The sequence below is a fragment of the Protopterus annectens genome, chromosome 3.part0 (genome assembly GCF_019279795.1).
Source record: "Protopterus annectens isolate FY-2018-M chromosome 3.part0, PAN1.0, whole genome shotgun sequence".
NCBI lineage: Eukaryota > Metazoa > Chordata > Ceratodontiformes > Protopteridae > Protopterus > Protopterus annectens.
Window position 1 is genome coordinate 1839010587 of NC_056731.1, and position 23225 is coordinate 1839033811.

General features: G+C 39.0%; 1 protein-coding gene across 1 annotated transcript in view; it reads left to right on the forward strand.

The window, feature by feature from the left end:
• Positions 1-23225, forward strand: part of LOC122797094 — a 625096-nt gene that overhangs the window by 379517 nt on the left and 222354 nt on the right. Inside the window, exon 8 of the mRNA XM_044065887.1 lies at positions 13322-13418. Within this exon, the coding sequence (XP_043921822.1) occupies positions 13322-13418 (97 nt within the window). The remainder of the gene's footprint in view (positions 1-13321; positions 13419-23225) is intronic.

Below are 23225 nucleotides of genomic sequence, written 5' to 3' on the forward strand. Positions count from 1 at the left end.
CAAACCACACCAACTGTGGGTAAATCCAGCATTACCCACACCCAGGAGTGGGTTTTGGCTTAAATGTTTTATATGCCAGAGGAGTTAATGTCTCACTATGGCATGGATAACAAATCTATTTCCAGGCTGTGAAATAAAATTGTTTTAAAAAAGGTTGTTAAATGTACTATTTATGACTCTAATCTTGCTATGGTTAATGTGTTGGGCATTAGTAAGATACTACAAAGCAGGTACTAAAGAATTAATAATAATGATAGAAGATGTATCCATATAAGTAAAAAGAGTGAGGGCTACCATTCAAATACTCCAGCCAGTACGTAGGTCTATAGCCTAGTGTTCATTTTTCCTGCCCCTCATGTCTATCCTACTGGCTTATTTCTCAGTGGAAATCCATAAAGATAAAACAATCAAATGGTTATCTGATGTAGATTAGACTCAAATATCTTATATCCACTTTCTTAAGTAGTTTTTGCATGATTCATTGATAAGGGATGAATCAAGGAGAAAACTGTTAAGTATTTAATGAAATATCAAAAATAAGTGCTTTAAAATATACAGTGTAAGAAAGGATTTTATGTAGAATTTCTGTAGGCATTACATAGATTTCTGGATTCAGGTCAAAAACATGTTTGTATTTTGAAAGGCATGGGTAGAGCAATTTTAAGTTACAACTTTGAATAAAACTTATAGTGCTGCTTTGTCATGAAACAAAGCAATATTATGGAACATTGCTTGTGTAAGAAATAGTTCAGCCTTGTTTTATTACAAGATCTATAATGAATACAGAGCTGTTTGTGAACTGCAAGGATGAAGTCATAAGAACATGTACAGTGGGAGAATGTGCTTAAATGTAATGAGTATCAGCAGTCTCTGGATAATGATTCTCTAGACTCATTAATCCTCTATATATCTGTTATAAGCTCTTCCTATATCTGCAGAACCTATATAATTCCTTGTAATACAAGCTATACTAATATTTAAGGAATTATGTATAAGTATTTTCAGCTTAACATTACTGGTATGTTTAACAATGCTGTGAATTTTCTTATTTTTCCACTGTACTACTAATACTCCTGTGGGAATCTTTGACAAAATGTTTAAGGTCTTTTCTAAATTGTTGTATGCTTTTTCTCTGGACTGACATTTTGTATTATTATACGTTTCATAGATTATAAATTGTATGGAGCTTTTCTCCCCGGGCCTCTACTGAAAATGGGCAACCCTGCCAAGTCGGACTTCTCTGGTAAACAAATGTTAACTAAAATAAAGAAATAAATGACTGTGCTATTTTGCTGTCAGTTAAGGATGTGAATTATAACTGAAAGGAGTTTTTCCAGACTATTAACACATGATGTTAGCTTGTAATTTTTCATGTAACTAAAGTTTGTAGTTCTACCATGATAGTTTAGATTTTGCAAGACTACGTTAGATTATTTACTCTTTTCTTTATGTTGTCAGTCTATTCTGAACAGTAAATGTCTTACCTAAAACTGCTTTTTTGTCTTAGTGGATTTACTAAAGGACAGTAATAAGGAACCTCTTAACACTTTAAAGGCACTTATTTAAAAAAAAGTGGTTTGGCACTAGATACCAGGAATTCTACTACATACTGTGCCTTAAAAGCACTAAAAGAGGGTCAAATTCTTGCACCCTTGCCATAGTACTATTACTAACTGAGAAGTTAATGTTGCAATTTTTTTTTTTATTTATATTGAGGATATCTGGAATTAGTATGTGCCCACAACAGTTTGTGATGCACAAGGGGGAGGGCCAGGCAACAGTAGTCATACCCCTCAACTTTATAGTGCAGGTCAAGACAAAATTAGGGACATCTGTTACATCTTAACTTTCATCCATCATTTACAAAGGCAGAAAAAAGTAGATGTCGGGTGTATTCTGACATCACTGGGACAGGTGTGGGGTATGTAGTATGTTTATATGTGTGTATTGTGTGAGACAGAGTGAAAGAAGGGAGATGCTTGTGTTAACACCATGCAGCTGCCACCACGTTAACTACCACAGGAAGTGCTGCTGTGCACTCACAGTAGTTAACAGTGTTTTAGAGACATGCAAATTAGCCAAAAATGGGGTCTTTCCTCATTGCGGCTAATGACTCTGAATTGGAAATCTCTGCATCGCAGAAACAGGGGCTTTTTACCACAGCCCTTAACACAAGCATTGTTTCGTTATGAGTCCCTGAGTTAAAGTGGAGTCCGGTAAAGAGATTTAAAAAGGAGTTCTTTTGTAAATTTACAAGGTTTTTCCTAAAAGAGCATTTTCTTTTTTTTTCAGTGTAACAATATTATACAAAAACTTAGAATCTCTTACTGAAATAATGATTTAACCACAAGATATTAGCACTCAGAGTTTTAAAAGTTGTTCAAGGAATGTCAGCAGTGTTTCAAATTCTGCACATCTGATGTAAATGGAATTGAAACAGAATGAACAAAGCATGAAAGACATAAGTTTAGGACATTTCTAACCCCGCTGATAGTTATTTTAAGATGAATGTTATTTTTGCTGAGAAAAAAATATATCAGCTCAGAAGCAGCTGTAAGATCCTTAAATATAAAGATGTTTCTGCTAAATTTTCAGGCTAACATTAATGAACAATTAATTTTCCTCATTCCAGAGTTGTTAGTAGATTTTTATTCTAAAATGATTAATGGGTTAAATGTTTCTGTGATGTCATTTGACTCTGTGGTACAAAAGGGATGAAGCGCTGTGTGTGACCCAGATGACCTGGGCTCTACTAGCATAGAGCTGACAAAACAGATTGGGAGTCAGTGTCTAATGCAACTGAGAGAGGCATTCAGTCCCACTGCAGTACCAACAACCACTGAGGACAGATAGGCGTACAGACATGCCTTTAATATGCCAGGGATATGCAGTTGTTCGTGCAAGGCCATGTCTGGGGTGGTAGTCCACAAGAAGCACATGCAAGAATTTATATACTCACAGGGAAGGCATAGCAGGCCCTTACATCTGTAAGTGCACACATAAGCATATTGGGGAGTATTTAGGGCAAAAAATAATGGATAAATGTCACAAGGCTGTATTGGGGAGCCAACACTGCAGCTTGCTGTCACTTTGGAGGTGAGGAATGAGTGAGTATGGTCATAGCAATAGGGGATGTGAAACAGAAAAATATATGAAAAATATATCTCTAAGGCTGAATCAGTTCATGCGTAAGGCTGCTTACTTGCTATATCCTTCCTGCTGTTTCTTCTGTAATTGAAGGGAGATTGTCTTGTTTTAAAAGTTGCCTTTGTCTTGAAAACGTTTTTGTTAAGATGAGAGCTCTTCCTGTTTCGGCTGGCTCTTGTTTAATTCTGAATCAATTTCCATTGTGTATGAGTTGGACAACAAAGGCTAGTAGCTGAAAGACTCAAGCAGCTCTTTATATGTTTCGTCGGACTATATTTTCATTTTAGCAACAGAAAAATATGATATTTTTGTAGGAAATAAGAGATTTCTTCTTGAACCATAGCAGTTTTATAGAAATGTGATGGTAGATCGTAGAGTTTAAGAGTATATGAACTTCCTAAAAAAAACAGAATTGAGTTTCAAGAATGTTATCCCACATGGCTGACAAGGAAAGCTCTTGTAAATGATTCTTCTGTGTTTCCCCTGTGTTTCAGCTGCAAGGCAGCCGCCTTCTTGCTTTCCATGGGTTCATCTGTCTTTGCATTTCCATTCCAATATCCCTCTCATTGAAGCAGGGTACCTCTCTTCCAGAACAAGTTAATCACATTTGTTTGAATCAGAAGCTGAAATAGGTTCTAATTAATCTCTTCTGGGAACTCCTCCTAATGAATAAGAAATTCATTACAAGAATGAGGAAAAGCAATAATACCTTTACTTTTAAAGAATGAAGCATATTCATAAAACAATTGTGTGAACAGGAATTAGCTGAAAATAATGCATAACTGAAGATAATGTACTTCTCATGGATGAATGAAAGTATAGTAAATGAGTGTTTATTAGAATAGTTTACACATGTTTATTAGAATAGTTACACAAATTTCATTATTAAAAAGTGAACTATAATGTAGTATAAGGAATGTTGCAGTTACACACTGAAATCAAGAAGAAGACAAGTTTGTTAAATATCTTTTTATCAGTTAAGCACTTTTGTAGTACTGTTATACTGTCGTCTCACAGAACAGTGTTGGCAAGCTGAAACAACTTTAAAAGCTATATCTTTATGCATTTGTTAATCAGATAGGTCCACTGGATACAAGTGTTCCTTTTCAGGGGCAATCTGGGAGTACTGTCAGAGTCACACTTTAAACAAATGGAGATTGAAAGACTCAATCCTTGCACCCTTAACTACAGTAAACAGCAGATTAACCATTCAGAGCCTTAATCCCGTACGCTAACCGTTAGACTAATATCCTTGTGCTAACTGCCACATAAATGCACTACACGCTGCCCCAGTTTTAGTGGGAGTATGGCAGCATGAAGTGTATTGCAGCTTTAAAAGCTGCCCATCTCTAAATGTGTTAGACTGTTCAAAATTTTAAAACACTTTGTGCTCCTACTATTTGTTTGCTTCCCCTCTGTGTTGTTGTGTCTTTCGGCTTTTCCCGGTAAGGGGTCACCACAGCGGAACTCTGGTCCACTAATGATTGGTAGTTGATTTTTACGTGCTGAGTTACCAGCCCTGACGCAAGCCTTCAACAAAGGTACGCCCATTCACGCATGTCTCCACGCAGAAGACGCTGTAGCTGAGAATTGAACTGGACAGCGTCTGACTGTGAGGTGACAATGCTACGGCAGCACCACCGCTTCTTTCAAAGCTCTAAAACTTCCTTCTGTCTGTGTGTTACTGGTAGTATATGGACCAGGTAAAGCTACATCCACTACAGTGAATTATGATAGAGTGCCTCTGATCATAACTAAATAATTATATTCTATCAAAATTGATGCCAGAATTTATGTCTAAAGGTTCACTTTGGTCTATTCTCTAGACAAATGTCTTGACGTCACCATCTCAAACATATAACAGATTGGCTATGATCAGCTACCCAGTCATAATGTTCTATATCTTATTGTATTGTTTTCTTCTTGTTTCCCTCCTTTCCTCTTCTGAATTATACCCCCATATAACATTCAGAAATGAAATGCTGTTTTCTTATATTATATTTTGTAGAATAAACAAATAGAAGGTAGATTTGTAAAATGCTTGCATGGGGTTCTCTGTAGTGTGTTACACATTCTTAAATGAAATGCTATTTTCTTGCATTGTATTTTGTGCAATAAACAAATGAAAGATACATATGTAAAATGCTTGCTCCTGTTTCTGTTACAGCTCCTCCCTTTCACTATATATTTTTTAAGTTTATATCTGGGCCAGCTTTTAAAATACAGTTAAAAGAACACTTGATAGATAATTGACTTATACTGCTGTACTAGGATAACCTAATCAAACACAAGCTGTATGTCTTGCTCCCTACATTGTTCAGTATGGAGGCATTCTGCTGTTGCATGAAATATTCTAACCAGTGGACACGTTTTATTAAATGTGGGCATACTGCACTTGTCTTTCAAACTAGCTGCATCTTACAGCCTACTTTAGACAGAGGTCTGTTTGTTGATAATGGAAAACACTGGACCAAACATATGTGCAAATCCAGAATACCTAGTGATGTGGTTATGCAAAGTCTAGTGTTTACCTTTATCATCTAAAACTGTTACTGACACTAAATCTGATAAAAGCAAAAAGCTTTTCATTATTGCTGACATCTCTCGGCTGTACATGACACTAATTTGAAAAATTCTTAACACTAAACATGTAACATGCCTTTCAAATGTGGAGCAGACTCAAAATGAGGAACATTCCTCATAATGAAGTCACTTGAGAGGTGTCAGTAACAATAATGGGTTTTCTGTTCATTACTTTTAGCTTTACCCATGTTTTTTGAGCAAAAAGTTGAGAGCTGTGGCCGAGATGATATGCAGCACCTCCTAGATGTTACTCAACTGCCATAACATTCTGAAAGCGATGCAAAAACACTGGGGAGGTCCAGTGTTCTCCATTATCAATGCTGTTTTCTAAGTAGTTGTTCAGCTGTTGAAGTATCATAGTTCTGTGTGCATGATAATATCAATGGAACTGTTAAGTACTGTTGACAGACTGATTGCTGTTTCCACATTGTAATACACACTGGCCACTTATTTGTGCAGTTTTTCATATTATCCACTGCCTCGAGGCTGTACCTTTTGTATGCACTGTAAATCATTTTTGATAACTTCTGTGGCTCTGCTTGACAGGGGCACAGGAAAATAATTTTCTTGCGTGGCAAAAGCCAGGGTACCCTTTACCTAGGCTTATATAGGCCCTAGGGCCAGTAGCCTAGTACCTGCCTATGAACCTATGATGTGTGCTGTAACATGTCTGTCAGGTCTTCTCTATTAAGCGACTGTTGATCAGTGGGACTTAAACCATACAACAAAATGCAGTAAATAAATGCATAAGTGAATAGAAATTAATACAATATTGCTATAAGGCAAGGTTAATGTTTTACTGCATAGTATAAGATGAAAGAAACAGCTGGCCTGAAGGAATACTACAATTAAGCACAGTAACTCAATTAAAGAATACATAGGATAAAAAAGTCAGTTTTTATGAGGGGTTGTATAAAATATTAAACAGAGAAACAGCTGTTAGTTAGTTAGGATCTCTAGCTTATCCAATAGGTAGACAAATGGACAGACCAGATGAACGAAGTGATTCTTACTAGTCATCACTGTTATATTTCTATAATGTACACTAAGTTCTTCCTTTTGGTCAGTGTACTATATCTGATTTCTTGAATGATACCCCTACAAGTAAAATTTTACATGTAAAAAGCAAGTAAACTATTGTTAAATATAATTCATTTATAATTTATTTATTTATTTATTTATTTAAGTTTGATGACCGGGGAAGTCAACTGGACCAAGAAGAGCCCATTTTCAGTGGAGGCCCAGGGAGAAAAGCTCCACAATAATTGCAAGTTACATTTCGCATGTTACAAAAGGACATGGTTCATACAGCTAATTAAACATTTAGAGATAAGCTCCATGACATTTGCAATTGGCTTGCCACAATGTTAGAAAAATGAAAATACATAATTCAATACAGAAATTTCAACATTTACATAAAGTGAATATTTTTGTTATAAACTCAATTGTGGGTTTAACATTTCAAAATATATAGCTACTAGCCATTAGTAGGTTAGGAAAATATTATGCATGGAGAGGGTATGACATTGGAGAGTATAGTACAATAGATATTAGAGAGAAAATTCATTTTTAGTAGGGGAGGGATTCTTTTGGGTGGGTTGAAGTAATAGTAGAGGTAGTTGGATGAGTCAGTGCAAGGTGGAATTGGGGGGGGTTTAAGTTGGAGCGTGGCAAGGGCATTCCCATTTGGAAGAAAGATGAGAGAGTAGCTGAGATTTGAAATTTGTATGGTTAGGTAGGTTACATAGGTGTGTGGGGAGAGAGTTCCACTGTTTAGCTAAGGAGTGGGACTGGGACAGCAGTAGACGGGCGGGAGGTCATGCAGGTTTGTGGACCTGAAGGAGATTTTGGTTTTTGGATCTGAGTGAACAGTTGGGAATGTAAAGTTTTAAGGAATTAGCGAGAGCTGTGCAGTTGGCAGGTTTAAAGATGAGCTTGCGGGCAATGGTGAGTTGTAGGTAACTGAGGTAGTTGGGTAGTTCAAGCCAGTTGAGGGTGAGTGTCAGTGGTGGGGTGAGTTTTTTGAATTAGTTGCAAATTTGGAGATCTTGTTGTAGCAGGATTCAAGTTTGGACCGAAGGCCAAGATGGAGATTGGTGAAAAGAGGGGCACCATACATAAGGGAGGGGAGTAGGAAGATGGATGCAACAGTTTGACAGGTAGAAGGGCTTAGGAAGCAGATGTGCCTGTAGTGGTGGATTTTCTTGATTGTGGAGTGGATGTGGGTGTCAAATTTTAGTTCTTCATCAATAATGATGCCAAGACGCTTGGTGTTGGGAACAATTTCAAGGACAGTGTTGTTTTGGCTCTGTATGGTGAATGTGGATTTGCCAATGGAGTTTTTGGTAGGGGTAAAAAAACATTAGTTTGGTTTTATTTACATTTAGTGCCAGATGGTTAGACTGCATCCGGGTTTCTGTTTTGGAGAAGGCTAGTTGGGTTTTTGCTAGGAGCTTGGAGGTGGGAGAAGGCTGAGCAGATGATTGTTGAGTCATCTGCATATTGGATGATAGATGAGTCTGGGATAGATTGGTGTAGGTTGAAGAGAAGAGGGCCAAGAACAGAACCTTGTGGGACACTTGTGGATGTGGGAAGGAAGGGGGAGGTTGAAGTTTTCCGTTGGACAGCTTGTTGGCAGTTGGACAAATAGCTGGAAAACCAGGCGATGGTGGTGGGAGAGAGGTGTAGGGTGGAGAGTTGGGATATAAGTTGGGTGTGTGAGATGGTGTCAAACCTACCTGAGTCGCATTCGAGGTTTATCATTTCAAGAAAGGAAAAAAGGGCAGTCATGGTGCTGCGGCCATGGCAGAAGCCGTGTTGGGTAGGGGAGAGAAGATTAGTGTTAGGTGTGCCATGAGTTGTGCTTGTATTGTTTTCTCTAGTATTTTAGAAAGAGGGGAAAGGATGGCAATAATCCTGAAGTTGGTGGTATCAGTATTTTTGCCACCTTTGTGGAGGAGGATGATGTAAGCATGGCGCCAGATAGAAGAGGAGTATGATTCTTGTATGGCTCTATTTATAAGAATAGAGATGGGATAGGCAATGCTGTCTTGCAGATTGTTTGAGGAAGGTGGGTGAAGGTTGTTGGGTGCATTGCGACAGGGTTTGAGTTTGAAGATAAGTCTTTTTATAGTGGTTGTGGGGATGGGCTTGAGGCAGAAGGATGTGGAGGAAGGTTGATGATTGGGGTGGTGGTTGGGGCAGGAGGGGATGGTGATGGAGGGAGGGGTGGGAATGAGGCTGATAGTTTATCTATGAAGTCTATGAAGAATGAGTTGAACTGGCTGGCTGTTTCAAGGTTGGAGAGGTTGGGGTCTGGGCAGGGGTTTTCTTTGTTGCCAGGATGCAGCACGGATGAGATGGAGTCCCAGAATGTTTTGGGATTTGTTGAGTGCAAGGACTGGAGTTTGGAGTAGTGGGCTTGCGGTCTTTAATTATTACATTTTTTGATGAGTTTCGTAGTTGCTTATACTCTAGGAGGATGTTAGGATTTTTATGTTTTTGATATTGTTTCCATTTTTTGTTCCTTTGGTACAAGGCTAGTTTAGTATCTTTTGATAACCATGGGCAGGGATTGGTTTTGATGCATGTGGTTCAAAGGGGTCTTGCTGATTGAGAAGGGTTAGGAATGACTGGTTAAAGTAGGAAATGGAATCATCTAGAGGAAGGGTTTTTAGAGAGGGCAAGTCAGTATGCTTTAAGCATTCAGAGAAAGTTAGAGGGTTGAAAGAGGAGAGGTTGCGGGTTTGGATGTAGTGGTTTTGTTTATGCAGTCGAGATGGGAGATGGTCGGCGGAGGCTGGTAGGCAATCACTGAGAGGATCAGGTAATGTTCCAGCTTTGGTGATAAGGTTTGGGTGAGTTGTTAAGATCCAGTTAATGATGGTACCAGAGGTACCATCTTTATTTGGTCTGGTTGGAGATTGTATGAGTTGGGAGAAGTTGTACAGGTTGATTGTGTGGGACGGGGATTCAGAGTTAATAGTATTCCAGTTGATGTTGGTATCACCGAGTATATAGGTTTCATTTTTTATATTGGAGGAGAACCAGGACTGGATGTTTTCAAGAGTTTTGATATCACCAGGGGGAATATAGAGGGCAGTGATGCATATGGACTTGTGGTTGTTTATTTTTAGTAAACTTTTTTATAATTTCAGCGTTGGCAAACATTGTTATTTTATTGGAGTAGGGAGTTATGGTATGGGAGATGGGGTAGATTATTGCTACTCCACCTCCTTTTTTGTGGGGTCTGTCATTGTGAATGATTTGGAAACCTGGTGGTATTATTTCGCTATCTTTTATATAGGTTTTCAGCCAGGTTTCAGAAATGGCAGTAATGTCGGGGTGGTTATGGGAGAGCCAGTCATGGAGGTTTGACATTTTGTTTTTTAGGCTTTGTGGATTAAGTGTTGTAAGGCGAATGGACTTTGAGTTTGAGGGTTGAGTAGAGGGTTTGGTGAGATTGATGTTAGAAATGGGGGTAGAGGTGAATGTCGCTGGCTAGTGAGAGAGAGATGTGGTGGAGTAGAAGAGTGAGGCAGTGTGTCGAGCAAGGATAGCTTGGGTTGTGTGAGAGTAGTGATTTTCTGGTACCACATTTAAGAGGGGAGTACAGGTGGGGGTTGGGTTGGGAGCAGTTTTGGTTTGAAGAAATAGATTGGGTTAGAGGTAAAGAGTTCATATGAGATGGATGGGATGGGGAGTGAGGTTGATGGTAAGATGTAATGGAGTGTGTGTATGTGAGAGTTATGATAAGGGTTGGGAAAAAGTGTGAGATAGGTAAGAGAAGAGAAAAAGATTAGTAGGGCAAATTGGGTTATAGTGAAAGATGTTATCTAGAGCATTGTAGGAGGGGTGGATGTTTGTGGTGATGTAGATCTACAGGGGGATGGTGTTTGGCTTAGGTATGTTGTGATTGGAGAGGTGTTGGGTGGGGAGGAGTCAGAGGATGTATAAAAGTGCAGGTAGTGGGGGCAGGTTGGATTTGGGGGCAGGGTAGGGGAGCGGAGTGTGCCCGAAGGGCGAACGGAGCAGATTACACCTTCTGGGAGGAGCAGTAGTCGCCAAACAGAAAACAATCAGTGAGAAGATTTGCAACTACAGGAGCAGCAGTCACCAAACAGAAAACTATCAGTGAGAAGATTAGCAACTACAGGAGCAGCAGCCGCCAAACAGAAAACAATCAGTGAGAAGGTTAGCAACTACAGAAATAGGGCAGCCTATTGTTTTGGTTTGAATGTTACCTTTCTGTTTATTTTTATTATTTGTGCACCAGTGGGGAGCTGCAGTTCACTGAGAAGTAGGAAAATAATGTAGTTATGCCAAGGGTTTTAGAAAGGGACATGCAGTAAGTGCACACTACTGAGGGATGCCCGTGGGACAGACAGAAACAGAGTGTAATCAGGCAGAGGTTTTTAGTATTTAGAGATGGCGCCACAGCTCAGGGGAAGAATAAGTAAACTCTCAAGAGGAAGAGGGTGGGAATAGACAGGATTGACTGGGCTGTGAAGCTTACAATAAGATTATGGTAGGAGACCGAGAGAGGGGGTGGGGCTAAGAGCAAGGGCTTGGAGAAAACTGTGAGAAAACAGTTTTGACAGGGCTAGGAAACTTAGACTAGAATTATGTTAGGAGAACAAGAAAAAGGGGGGGGGTGGCTATGGACCAGGACTTGGAGAAAGCTGTGAGAAGAGAAAAACAATCAACCAGCTAGCCCAGGTCATTACCTAAAGGTGTCTGTTTATCTGTGTGAATTCAAAAGCAGATTTAGTAGAGCATCAGGGAAGTAGAATATAAAATAAATGTAAAGCTTTGGGAAACCATATATATTTGTTGCAATAAACGAGAGAATAAAATATAAGAATATGAAAGAAACGTGATAAACAAGATAAATAAAATATAAGAATATAAAATAAATGCAAAGCTTTGGAAAAATATATATAGTTGTTACAGTAAATGGGAGGAAAAAGGGAGGGGTCCAGTAGTGTGCACAGCAGAGGAATCAGTAGGAGTATCACAGAGAGAATATTATAATAGACCTACACTGCTCACAGTCTGTTGATAAAAGTAGAACTTGCAGTGGCTTTTACTGGTTTGTACAGGGTTCCGCTCTCCGTGTTATGGTATGCAGGTAGCTGTTTCAGTTTTTTTTTTTTTGTTGTTGTTGGACCTTTGAATGTGTTAAGCGAACTGCTCACAGTCTGTTGATAAAAGTAGAACTTGCAATGGCTTTTATTGGTCTGTATGGGGTTCCGCTGTCCATGTTCTTGTATGCAGGCAGTTGCTTCAGGTTTTTTTTTTTTTTTGGACCTTTAAATGTGTTTAAGGGAACGGCTTACAGTGTCTGTTGATTAAAGTAGAACTTGCAGTGGCTTTTACTGGTTTGTATGGGGTTCCGCTCTCCGTGTTTTTGTATGCAGGCAGTTGCTTCAGATTTCTTTTGTTGTTGTTGGACCTTTGAATATGTAGAGCATCAGGGAAGTAGAATATAAAATAAATGTAAAGCTTTGGGAAACCATATATATTTGTTGCAATAAACGGGAGAATAAAATATAAGAATATGAAAGAAACGTGATAAACAAGATAAATAAAATATAAGAATATAAAATAAATGCAAAGCTTTGGAAAAATGTATATATTTGTTACAGTAAATGGGAGGAAAAACGGAGGGGTCCAGTAGTGTGCACAGCAGAGGAATCAGTAGGAGTATCACAGAGAGAAGATTATAATAGACCTACACTGCTCACAGTCTGTTGATAAAAGTAGAACTTGCAGTGGCTTTTACTTGTTTGTACAGGGTTCCGCTTTCCGTGTTATGGTATGCAGGCAGTTGTTTCAGTTTTTTTTGTTGTTGTTGGACCTTTGAAAGTGTTTAAGGGAACTGATCACAGTCTGTTGATAAAAGTAGAACTTGCAGTGGCTTTTACTGGTCTGTACGGGGTTCCGCTCTCCGTGTTCTTGTATGCAGGCAGTTGCTTCAGGTTTTTTTTTTGGACCTTTAAATGTGTTTAAGGGAACTGCTTACAGTCTGTTAGAACTTGCAGTGGCTTTTACTGGTTTGTATGGGGTTCCACTGTCCATGTTCTTGTATGTAGGCAGTTGCTTCAGTTTTTTTTTTTTTTTTGACCTTTGAATGTGTTTAAGGGAGCTGCTCACAGTGTTGATAAAAGTAGAACCTGCAGTGGCTTTTACTGGTTTGTACAGGGTTCCACTCTCCGTGTTCTTGTATGCAGGCAGTTGCTTCAGATTTTTTTTTTTGTTGGACTTTTGAATGTGTTTAAGGGAAGTTGTGCACACTACTGAGGGATGCCCGTGGGACAGACAGAAACTTTTTTAAATTTATTTTGTAATATCGCAAGCTGGTGACCAGCCATATGAATTTCTGCCTGCCGTTTAGCTTCTGACTACTGATCTGTTTGCAGATTATAAAAGCAACTTTAATATGCTTTTCAGCTTAAAGATAATGTTTGAAATGTCCTTTATATCAACAAGTAGAGAGTATGAAAACAAACAATCTCTATTTGTGGTTTGTATCTGCCATCTTAGTTATATTTCATTTTTGTAATTCATTTTACCATTTTGTCTTCTTCAGCAGGAGCTCAGGTAACAACTGATGAAAACACAAGAAGTGCACCAGTTCCACTTCGGCTTGCTTGTCAGGTCTATATATTTTTAAATGAAATAAACAGGTAAGATTTTTGAGAAGTATATTTTTTTATCTAGTAGCTGTTATTGGATTTACTGTACACAGAACATAGTGTTTACTGTACACAGAACTTAGTAGGTAACGCTGTAGTTTACTGGGACAAAAGATGGTTTAGGTCATAGGTTCCCCTACCATAGTTCTACAGCAGAACTGTAGCCAGTAACCTATGTCATGACAGTTATGCACTTTCAGGAAGGGTGGGACTGCTGAAGAGACTGTCAAAAAGCAGTGTCAGTGGTGCTTAGGTAGCGCATCTTTGATGCTGGAAGACCAGAAGATTCTGGGTTCTATTCCCACTCAGGTGATTGGATTACTGATACTGCAATGCAGGATTAGGGAATGCTACACTCCTGAGTGTGTCATCTCTCAAATACAATGTTAAACCAAGGTCCCTTTTGCTTGCATTGGCAATAGCTCTCCTGGATGTAAAATATTCCTTGGCACTTTTTGAAAAGAGTAGGGGAAGTTTCTCAATGCCCTGGCCAAATTTCCCTTGATAGTATAAATATCACCTTAGGTCTCCCCTGAAAAAAAGGCCACTAGCCTAGTGGAACTAACCTGGTCAACAAAGGCTAAATAAAAACATTAAAAATTCCACAAAGTCAGTGCTTTGAACCTCTGGCTGCTGCTGATGTGGCATAAACCTGAACTATAATGGACTTAACTCAAAACTAATGAATGGTTAAAAAGATAGTGAGAAGTTTTTTAGGTGTGAAAAAAATAAAGATAGAGGTTGTAGACCAGATGACTAGGTGGTAACAAGGAAAAAGGCACAACTAGTATCAAACAGATGAGAAGCAGAGAATTCAAAGAAAACATTTCTTGCTTAGCAGGTATAACTTTACATTAATGTTGAAGCTTTCTGGATAATGTCATAGGTAAACTGAAGAGGTGGGCATTGGTTCTGTGTTGCAGAGGAACAAAGCCTTGACTGTTTGTGACCAAGACAAATCAGGACTGACTAGTGATCTGAGTGCTGGATTAGCCTGCCAGGAAGGGTGAGAATGAGTAGCCAACACTGGTACTACCCATCTATGGGGGAAGCATCCCTAATCTGCTGTAAGACTGAGATCTGGAAGAGCCCAGGTATACACCCTGGGTGCAGAATTAGGACTGAGAATGTGTTTTGGTCTGGAAAGCGGTGTATACATATCATGTGGATGCCAGTGTGCACATGTGAACACATGGACTTCACTGGCTTGCCTCCCAGTTTTAATTTTGAACCCTTAAATTGTGAATGCGAACAACTGAGAAGGTCTTTTTTTTAATATCATGCTTTTGTCACTGTCTAAAAGGAGAAGCAACTTTGAAAATAGTATATTGAAGGTAGGGGCTTTGGGGACAAGGTGCAAACTTCTTCCCCAAAAAATACTTTAAAAAAAGCACTTTCACAATTTTCAACATCCACAATTGAAAAGGGTGTGAATACAGCAGCCTAATGGGCCAGAGTCATAAGCCCCACATGACCAGTAGATGCATGGTATACCAGAGGTAGAGCTAGGGTTGTAGCTCCAGACTACCTTCCTCCATTTTATGATGGCCATTTTCCACGATTGTCTAACACCACCCCCCCCATACATTACATTATCTACAAATACTAGGAATAAAAGTAGAAAGAAAAAGTCAGCAGGGAAAGATGAAAATATAAATGATTACAGGGAAGAAGAATAAAAAAGGAGGAGTCCAGCAGCTCCGTATGTATTAAAATAAAATGGATCATCTGAACCCATAATATGACCTTAGCCCATAGACTGAGTCCATAGGTAGACATAACACAGTGTGGATATGTGAAGTCTTGTAATAAAGACTGTCCATAAACAACTTTGTGGGATGAGTTGTGAATTAAAACTGGTACGCTAACTAAAGCAGCTACAAAGATAATAGATGTACAGTAATTTGGGTATGACACAAGCAAAGCCAACTGGTGCTCTGAAAAATTAAACTGCACTTGTAATTCAGGCACTGGCAGTGATGATGAAAGGTAGAGATTCTGTGTTAGGTATTCATCATAATGTAGATGATTGAAGTATTCTTGTATTCACAGTCGCACTACCCTTTCCATCCCCTCTGGTTAATATCCATTTCTTGAGTGTCTGATGCTGTTAGGCCTGGCACAGTGCTGAGGTATTTACCTGTTAGTGTGATATCTGAGTAGTAGCTAAAGCCTTAAATGGCTGCACCTATGAATGTTTAATTATTCAAGCTTTATATTTATTTTGTATGTCTTTGCTTACTGGAAAAACCAGACAATGATGAAACCCTTTTCATTGGAGGCCTAGGAAGAAAAGCTCCACATTTAACACGAGTTTTGATATATACCTAAATACAGTTACATGATATCAGAAGGAATACAAAATACAGATAAGTGTACATACTTCAGAGAATGCGCTTTACAATAGTTCACATAAACATTATTTAGAAAAAGAGGAATGTACATAACTTCCATGGGAAATGTGTAAATGCTGAAGGTCTGGCATAATATACCTATTCTTTGCAGTTGGATGGCTGGTAGTATTCCCAGTGCTATATAGTTTGTCTTACAGCTTTTATGTAAGGTACTGACACTTGGGGAGTTTCTACTCGAGATTCTGTATGTAAGCCATTAATTTTGCATTCAGGTTTTGTTTTTAGATTTGTGGTTGGTACAGCTTTAGACAAGATTATAGTTTCCTGGCTAACAACAGCTATCCCTACTTTCAATCCAGTTGCTGTACTAGCTGTTGCTTAGGAAAGTCTGATTTAGAACTTCCCTTGGGGATGACTTTAAAAAAAAAAACAGTTGAAAATTGAAAATAAAGGATAATTCAGCCATGCACTATTATGATGGCTGTGTTGCAGTTTCCTTAAATGTACATAGTTATATAATAATAAGTTCACAGTCAGGAGCTGTGCTTTAATGCTGTTTCAGTTGCTCTGTAGTTGTACAAACCATTAAAAGCTTACAAATATTCATTCTGTGCATGCATAGAAGTTCTTCCCCTTCAAGGCTGACCTCAGGAAAGAGAACAACATTAAAATTAGTGTTAGGGGATTGTTTAGTTTCATGCATTTCACAGTAATTCTTAAAGGGAACCAGTTATCTGTCTGGGGTTGACATTGTTATCTTTTGTACTGATATCATTTGAAATAAAAAATTATCAGATTCCAAAAAATACTACTTTACACATTTTACACTAGTGTATAGGTATGCCTAGTAGTATACATATTCATAGATACATAGATTCATAGATTGTTACTAGGCTAATGGACCTAAGGGGGATTTCTATGCCTAGCCAAGTTTTCCTGAAAGAATAATGATGACCTGTATCTGAAGAGGACACTGAAAGCCAGGCCTTTATAAGCTACCTTTATCCATAAGGGACATGGGTGCCAGGCTTGGTGTAAATTTTCTGTTCCCCATCCACTGGTCTAGGTTGTGCTTAAAATGGGTAATAGATGAACTCAACATCACATGTTCAGGTAGCGGCCGACCGGCACTTGCAAACTGCTTCTGCTTCGGGCTCATCCTCGGCAAGAAAAACTGATGTAATTGTGTCGGCTGCCTATTTTTATACCCCTGACGTCAAGGAAGAAGCGACAGCATCCGATGCAGAAATACTAAGTCTCTGGTATTCGGGCTGACTGAGGGCTACCTGCAGGCAGATATCCGAAGTGTGATGACTGCAACAGAATACACTCGAACATCTACATTTATGGTAAGTGTACACAACTGTACTTTCCATAGGAAGGGCAGTCTCTGGAACACATATCTGTCTTTCTAGCATGTTCTGCTTAAATCACAGACAAATTTCAGGTCTGTAGACCTTGTTTTTCTGGTATTCTTTGACTTACAAATGTGTAGGTGATTCATAAGTATGGGGTTTACAGATGTCTTGTAAGCCAGGCATAGATCACCCCTCAGCAATCTATAGAAGACTGAGTATAGGGAAAAGGCTTTAAGGCAGTCTGCATAAAGCAGGTTTATTATGCCTAGTATTTTTTTTGTAAGGAACCTCTGAGGTCCCTCTAGTTGGTGCATATGCCTGGTCAAGTACATACCAAAGAGCATTGTATTACACCTCTTTTATTTTCCTCAAGTCTTTTGGGTTTCTAATACCATGATGGGAATGGACCCCATTCCTAAATCAAAGTATGATTAAAGTTCACGAAATTAGTATTGTTTCAATGTTTGATGTTAGCTAGAAGTGCTCTTCGCAGCACACCTGCAATGTGCCCAGTAATGATTTCTTCTGCAATTGTAGTGCGTACTGTAGTGCGATCTCAGAGTTGGTATATTTTGTTAGTGGGGGTGTGGAGTATGCAGCCCCCCATGTTGGTGGGTTTAGATTGCTTCCTTTCATGTTAAGGTTGTTGGTGGCTTAGTGGTGATTTTCCCAGAGTTAAATTGCGACATTCCGGGAGTTCCGCTTTATGAAGTTTCAACGTTGTGGTCTCGCTGCTTTCACCGTCAACATTCTCGTAAGTCGACGTTTCAAAGTAGACCCTTGAGAGTGCATTAATAACCTGCTCCCTAGTGATGAGGGGAGGGGAGCAGGTGCTGGGGATGTCCTGGGTTTACTGATGGGGGGTACAGGGGGGTGAAGTTTTCACTGAACCTGTCTGCCAGCAGGTTGGCTATATCTATGGCGTTTGTGTATGTGGTATTCTCGACCACCAGTTCAGAGCAGATTTGGTTGTTACCTTTGAGATTGCAAACGTATGCAAAGAAGGCCTTGTGATTGTTTTTAGTGATTTGGCCAATTCGGACTCGAAGTTAGCCTTAGAGGATTTCACCAGTGACCTTATTTGCTTGTTCAGACAAAGGAGAGATTCCTTCCAACTTGGCACCTGCTCCTTCTTGGTCCTGGGCAGCAATTTTTTTCCTTTTATTATAGACTCTGTTTATTGTTGCTGTCCACCAGACAAGTTTACCCTTCCTTGAGGAAGATGATTTGGTCCTGTCAGGTATTACTGTGTTCATGCAGCTATATAGGTCATATAGTTTTTTGGTATAGGCTTGGACATTAATGCTTGATTCAACTGAAGGGATGGTGGCTGTGAAGCTACTTATACCTGCTCTCAGGAGGTTGTAGTCAGCTTTGGAAAAGTTTTTTTATTTGGCCCTCATGGGGGGGGGGGGGGGAGTCAGGGGAGATGGTGACTTCGAAAGGTATTGCTTTATGGTCGGATCTTACCAGGGAGGATAACACTGTAGGGGTACTACAGTGGCTACTCATGTTGGTTAGTACCAGGTCCAGGATATTTTCAACTCTTGTGGGGGTGTCAATCAGCTGATCCAATGCAATGGCTCTGATGAAGTCGAGGAATCTCTGGCCATTCGTGTTTGAGCTAGAACAGGTCTTCCACTATATGGTTAGGTAGTTAAAGTCACCCAGGATCAGGGTTGAATCTTGATGGATTTAAGTATGTCCAGATAGGTGGAGTGGGCTTCCTGAATCATGGTTAGGGGTCTGTAGCTAGCCATGATTTGAATAGGTGTTTTGTCAATAGTTAACTGCACTTGGAGTGTCTCCTGTGCGTCACACTGTTTGACCAGCCTGGAGGTGTGTATGTCTTTGATAGATATTGAAACTCCACCTCCTTTGCCTTTATAGCCCACTGTTTAGGGTTTGAAAGCATGGTAAGACAAGTAAGCTGGTAAGGCTAGGGTGCTCTCCGTAGCTTTGAACCAGGTTTCAGTGACTGCACAAATGTCAGCATCTTCCAGGGTGAGGAATGCTTGCAACGAGTGCAGATTCATATTAATACTCTTAGTGTTTAGCAACATGACCTTTAAATTTCAGTTAGAAGAATTTTTCACGTTAGTAATTTTGTCCTCATGACTTTGCCTAAAAGGGCACTATAGGGGAGCCAAGAGCCTTTGCCAGAAGCCTGAAGCCCAGGGGAGACAGATGAAGGCAGTCTCTGGCAAAGCATCATGGCTTGTCAGTCATATCCTCCTAGGCTGTCAGGTACTGGATCCCCTTGGAATGACACCAGAAAGTAAGCCAGTTGTTAAAGTAATTCATTTTCTGTTTGGCATCATTCTGGGTGACGGTAGGATGCTGCTTAAGGCTAGGGACATACCTGCCTGGGATACATATTCAGCGAGCTCAAGCATGTCTCTCTTCATCAGGATGGATTTACTCCTGGGCATTCTTTTACAACAGACTTAACTAACTTTTTTTGCTAAAATAGTTGAATTCATTAATCTGGGCAAAGCCATTGATATCTTTAGATTTGGCCAGGGACTTTGATTTGATTCCGCACATTGTAGTATTAGATTCCCTATCTACATTAATGTTGAATATTGATATCATTTACTGGGTAAGAAAGTTATTTTTTATTTATTTTATTTTACATTTGCTAACTGGGGAAGTCCAAGTGGACACATCCTTTTTCAGTAGAGGCCCAGGGAGAAAAGCTCCAGTTGTAACAGTAAATTATAAGATATGAAGCAAAAACTTATACAAGTAATGGCACAGAAATGTCTAATACAAGTCAAGAAATGCTAAGTAGGAATATTCCAAACTACTGCATAGATATACTTTGTACAAATCAACAAGGCTAGGCACTCAGAGTATATAATAATATCATTCTAATGTTATAGGAACAACAGGTCACTAGTGGCATTTTATACATAATTTGGAGTAAGACTCACAGTAACAGCTATCACATTATTAGTTATAAGTTACATGGAGGCATTAAAGAGAGATTCCTGTTACAGAGTGTTAAAGATAGTGTTGAACAAGCAAGTGTTAGTGTTATACTTTTTTCTTGTTAAGTATGATAGTGGTAGGTGTGTGGTAGAAAAGGATTTGGAGAGATGCTTGTAGTAAGTAAATAGTTATTAATCAGCCGGGAGTCATGCAAGGGCAGATCCATTTGGTATGGGATAGTTTTTTAAGGCTGGCTTAAATATTTTTGATGACGATAGGAAGGTAAGATCAGTTGGAAGGACATTCCATAGCTTGCCTATATAGTGTGAAAAGTGGGAATCTTCTGTTAGATTTGTTGACATATAAGTTTGTATGTGATTTTGGTTGGTGGATCAAAGTGATCTGACAGTAGCATAGGGTTTAAGAAGAGTTTGTAGAGCAGGTATTTTTTCAGGCTCTGAGAGGATTTTGTGGGGCATTGAGAGTTGTGTATAGTGTAGGATGGGGCAATTCTAACCAACTGAGCTGTCTGAGTGCTAGGCAATGATGAGATCTAGCTGGAGAATTTGTGACAAATCTTGCTATTTTATTGTAGCAGGTTTCCAGTTTTTGTAATTCAGTTTTCTTCAGGTTAGTGAGAATGAGTGCCACATATAATAAGGTAGAGAGTAGGTGGGTTTGGGCAATGGCTATTTTGGTGTTATTTGTGAAGTAGTCTTTGTTTCTATGTAGGTTACTGAGTTTTTTGTGTACTTTTTTAACTATCTGAGATATGTGAATATCAAATCTAAGTTTATGGTCAATTTCTATTCCCAGTAGCTTAGTATGCTCTGAGGGGGTTATGCAGCTATTGTTATGAGAGGTGATGTAGAAAGTGTTAGGGAGGGAAGGAGTTTATTTAGGCGAAAATACTAATAGTTTGGTTTTCTTAGGGTTTAAAATTAAATTAGCATTTGTTAGCCAGGACTCCACTTCTTGAAAGGCTTTCTGAATAAGTGTCTGAAGTTCTGGTAGCGGGGGTGCAGAACCTATTACAGTTGAGTCGTCTGCATATTGTATGAGTGATGCATGAGTGGTTGCCAGATGGAGGTTATTAGTAAATATCGAGAATAGGAGTGGACCTAATATAGAGCCTTGGGGCACTCCTAGTTCAACTGGTAATAAGGGTGATAGGTTCTGTTGCCATAAGACTGCTTGTTGACATCCTGTGAGGTAATCTTTGACCCATGCAAGGATGGCATTACAGAAATACAAGTCTGAGAGGGTGTTAAGGAGGTGGGTATGGGAGACCATATCAAATGCTTTTGACAGGTCCAAGAAGATAGAAGAGGCATAGTGATTGTGGTGCCTGTGAAGGTTGATGGTGTTAGAAAATGATAATAATGCAGTTGTTGTGCTATGGAATGGCCTAAAACCGTGCTGGGTATTGATTACAAGTTGGTTATTAATTAGGTAATCTGTGACCTGCTTATGAATTACTCTTTCTAGAATTATAGAGAGCGGTGACAATATTGTAGTAGGTCGATAGTTGTTAAGATCAGTTGATGGGCCGCCCTTATGTTGGGGAATAATATAAGCGGTTTTCCAGATGGAAGACACCTGCTGTTCAGCTATCGATTGGTTGATTAGTATTTATACAGGGTATGCTATGGCATCTGCTATTAGCTTTAAATATTCTGCAGGTAGACTGTCGGCTGCTGGTGTAGTTGGCTTTAGTTTTTTTAGAAGTTTTTTGATGGTATCCGTTGCTACTGGTTGCAGTGATAAGGTGGATGTGATGTTTAGAGTTGGGAAAGAGGGTTTGTTTGTTGTTGATGTTTGATTTTTAGCTAGTTCTAGGATGGTTTCTGAAAAATATTTGTTGAATTGAGTGGCTATATTGTCTGCATTATTGCTGGTGGTTGTGGAGTTCCTGTTTTCCTTGGGTGTAGGATGTTATTTATTGTGGACCAGAATCTTTGTGGGTTTTTGTGGTGCTTGGCTTGTATTTTAGTGTAGTAGTTAACTTTATCTGTTTTAATTTGTTTTTTTGTTTTTCTTGCTTTATTCCTAAGTTCCCGATAAGTCTGGAATGAGAGTTATGCCCTATTTGTTTTCCAGGAAGACCAAGCCTTATCTCTAAGCCTGAGGAGATTTAGTGTTTCTTTTTTAAGGCATGGGGCATAGTTAGTCTTAATACATATATATCTACTTGGTACCTGTGTGTCTAAAATGGTAAGGAAAATATTACTGAAGTACTTTACTGTGTCTTGTAGGGTTAGGAGCATTAAAGGTGTCCAATTACAGTGGTTAAGTATCTCTGTAAGCTTGCAGAGGTTTAGCTGCTTTTTATTTCTTATTTGTAGCATATTGGGTTGTTTAGATTGCTTTGTTTTCTTTCTGACCAGGTAAGTGGGAAAATGATCACTGAGGCTGTCTGGTAGACAACCTAAGAGGGGATATAGGGCTGGTCTGTTTGTTAACATTCAGTCTAGGGTGGACTGTCTGCCTGAAGTTTTATTAACTCTTGTTGGTCCCTTGATGAGTTGAGAGAAACCATTTAGGTTAATATGTTTTTTGGGCTCTAGGGAATTGCATTCTGACCAGTCTATATTAAGGTCACCAGTTATAAGTGTTTCATGAGGTAGGTTATTGCAACACCAGTATAGTAAGTTTTCCAGCATAGAAATACTATCTCCTGGTGGCATGTAAAGACCTATGATATATATATTTTTATTGGGGTTGATTTTTAGTTTGCCATACAATATTTCTGCCTTTTCAATTTCTAAGGTTTTGTCCGGTAGTATTTCTATGGAGAGGTGTTTTTTTTATAGAGTAGAGCTACACCACCGCCTCTTTTAGTAATTCTGTCAGAGCGTATAATGTTATAGCCTGGGGGTTGTAACTTGTTACTATTGGTGTTGGGATTTAACCAGGTCTGTGTAAGTAGAGCAATATCTGGTGAGTAGAGAGCTAAGTTAGCATGAAGCTCATGAATTTTGTTATTTATAATTCTAATGTTCATATTCAGTATTAAAATATCTGCTTTGTCTCTACTAGGAATGATTAATGTCAGATTAGTGTTTGTTTGCAGACTAGGGTGAGGTTCTGAGTGAAAGAATAATAGTTCAATGTCTTTTCACTAGCATGATTATTAGCTTGAATAAAAATCT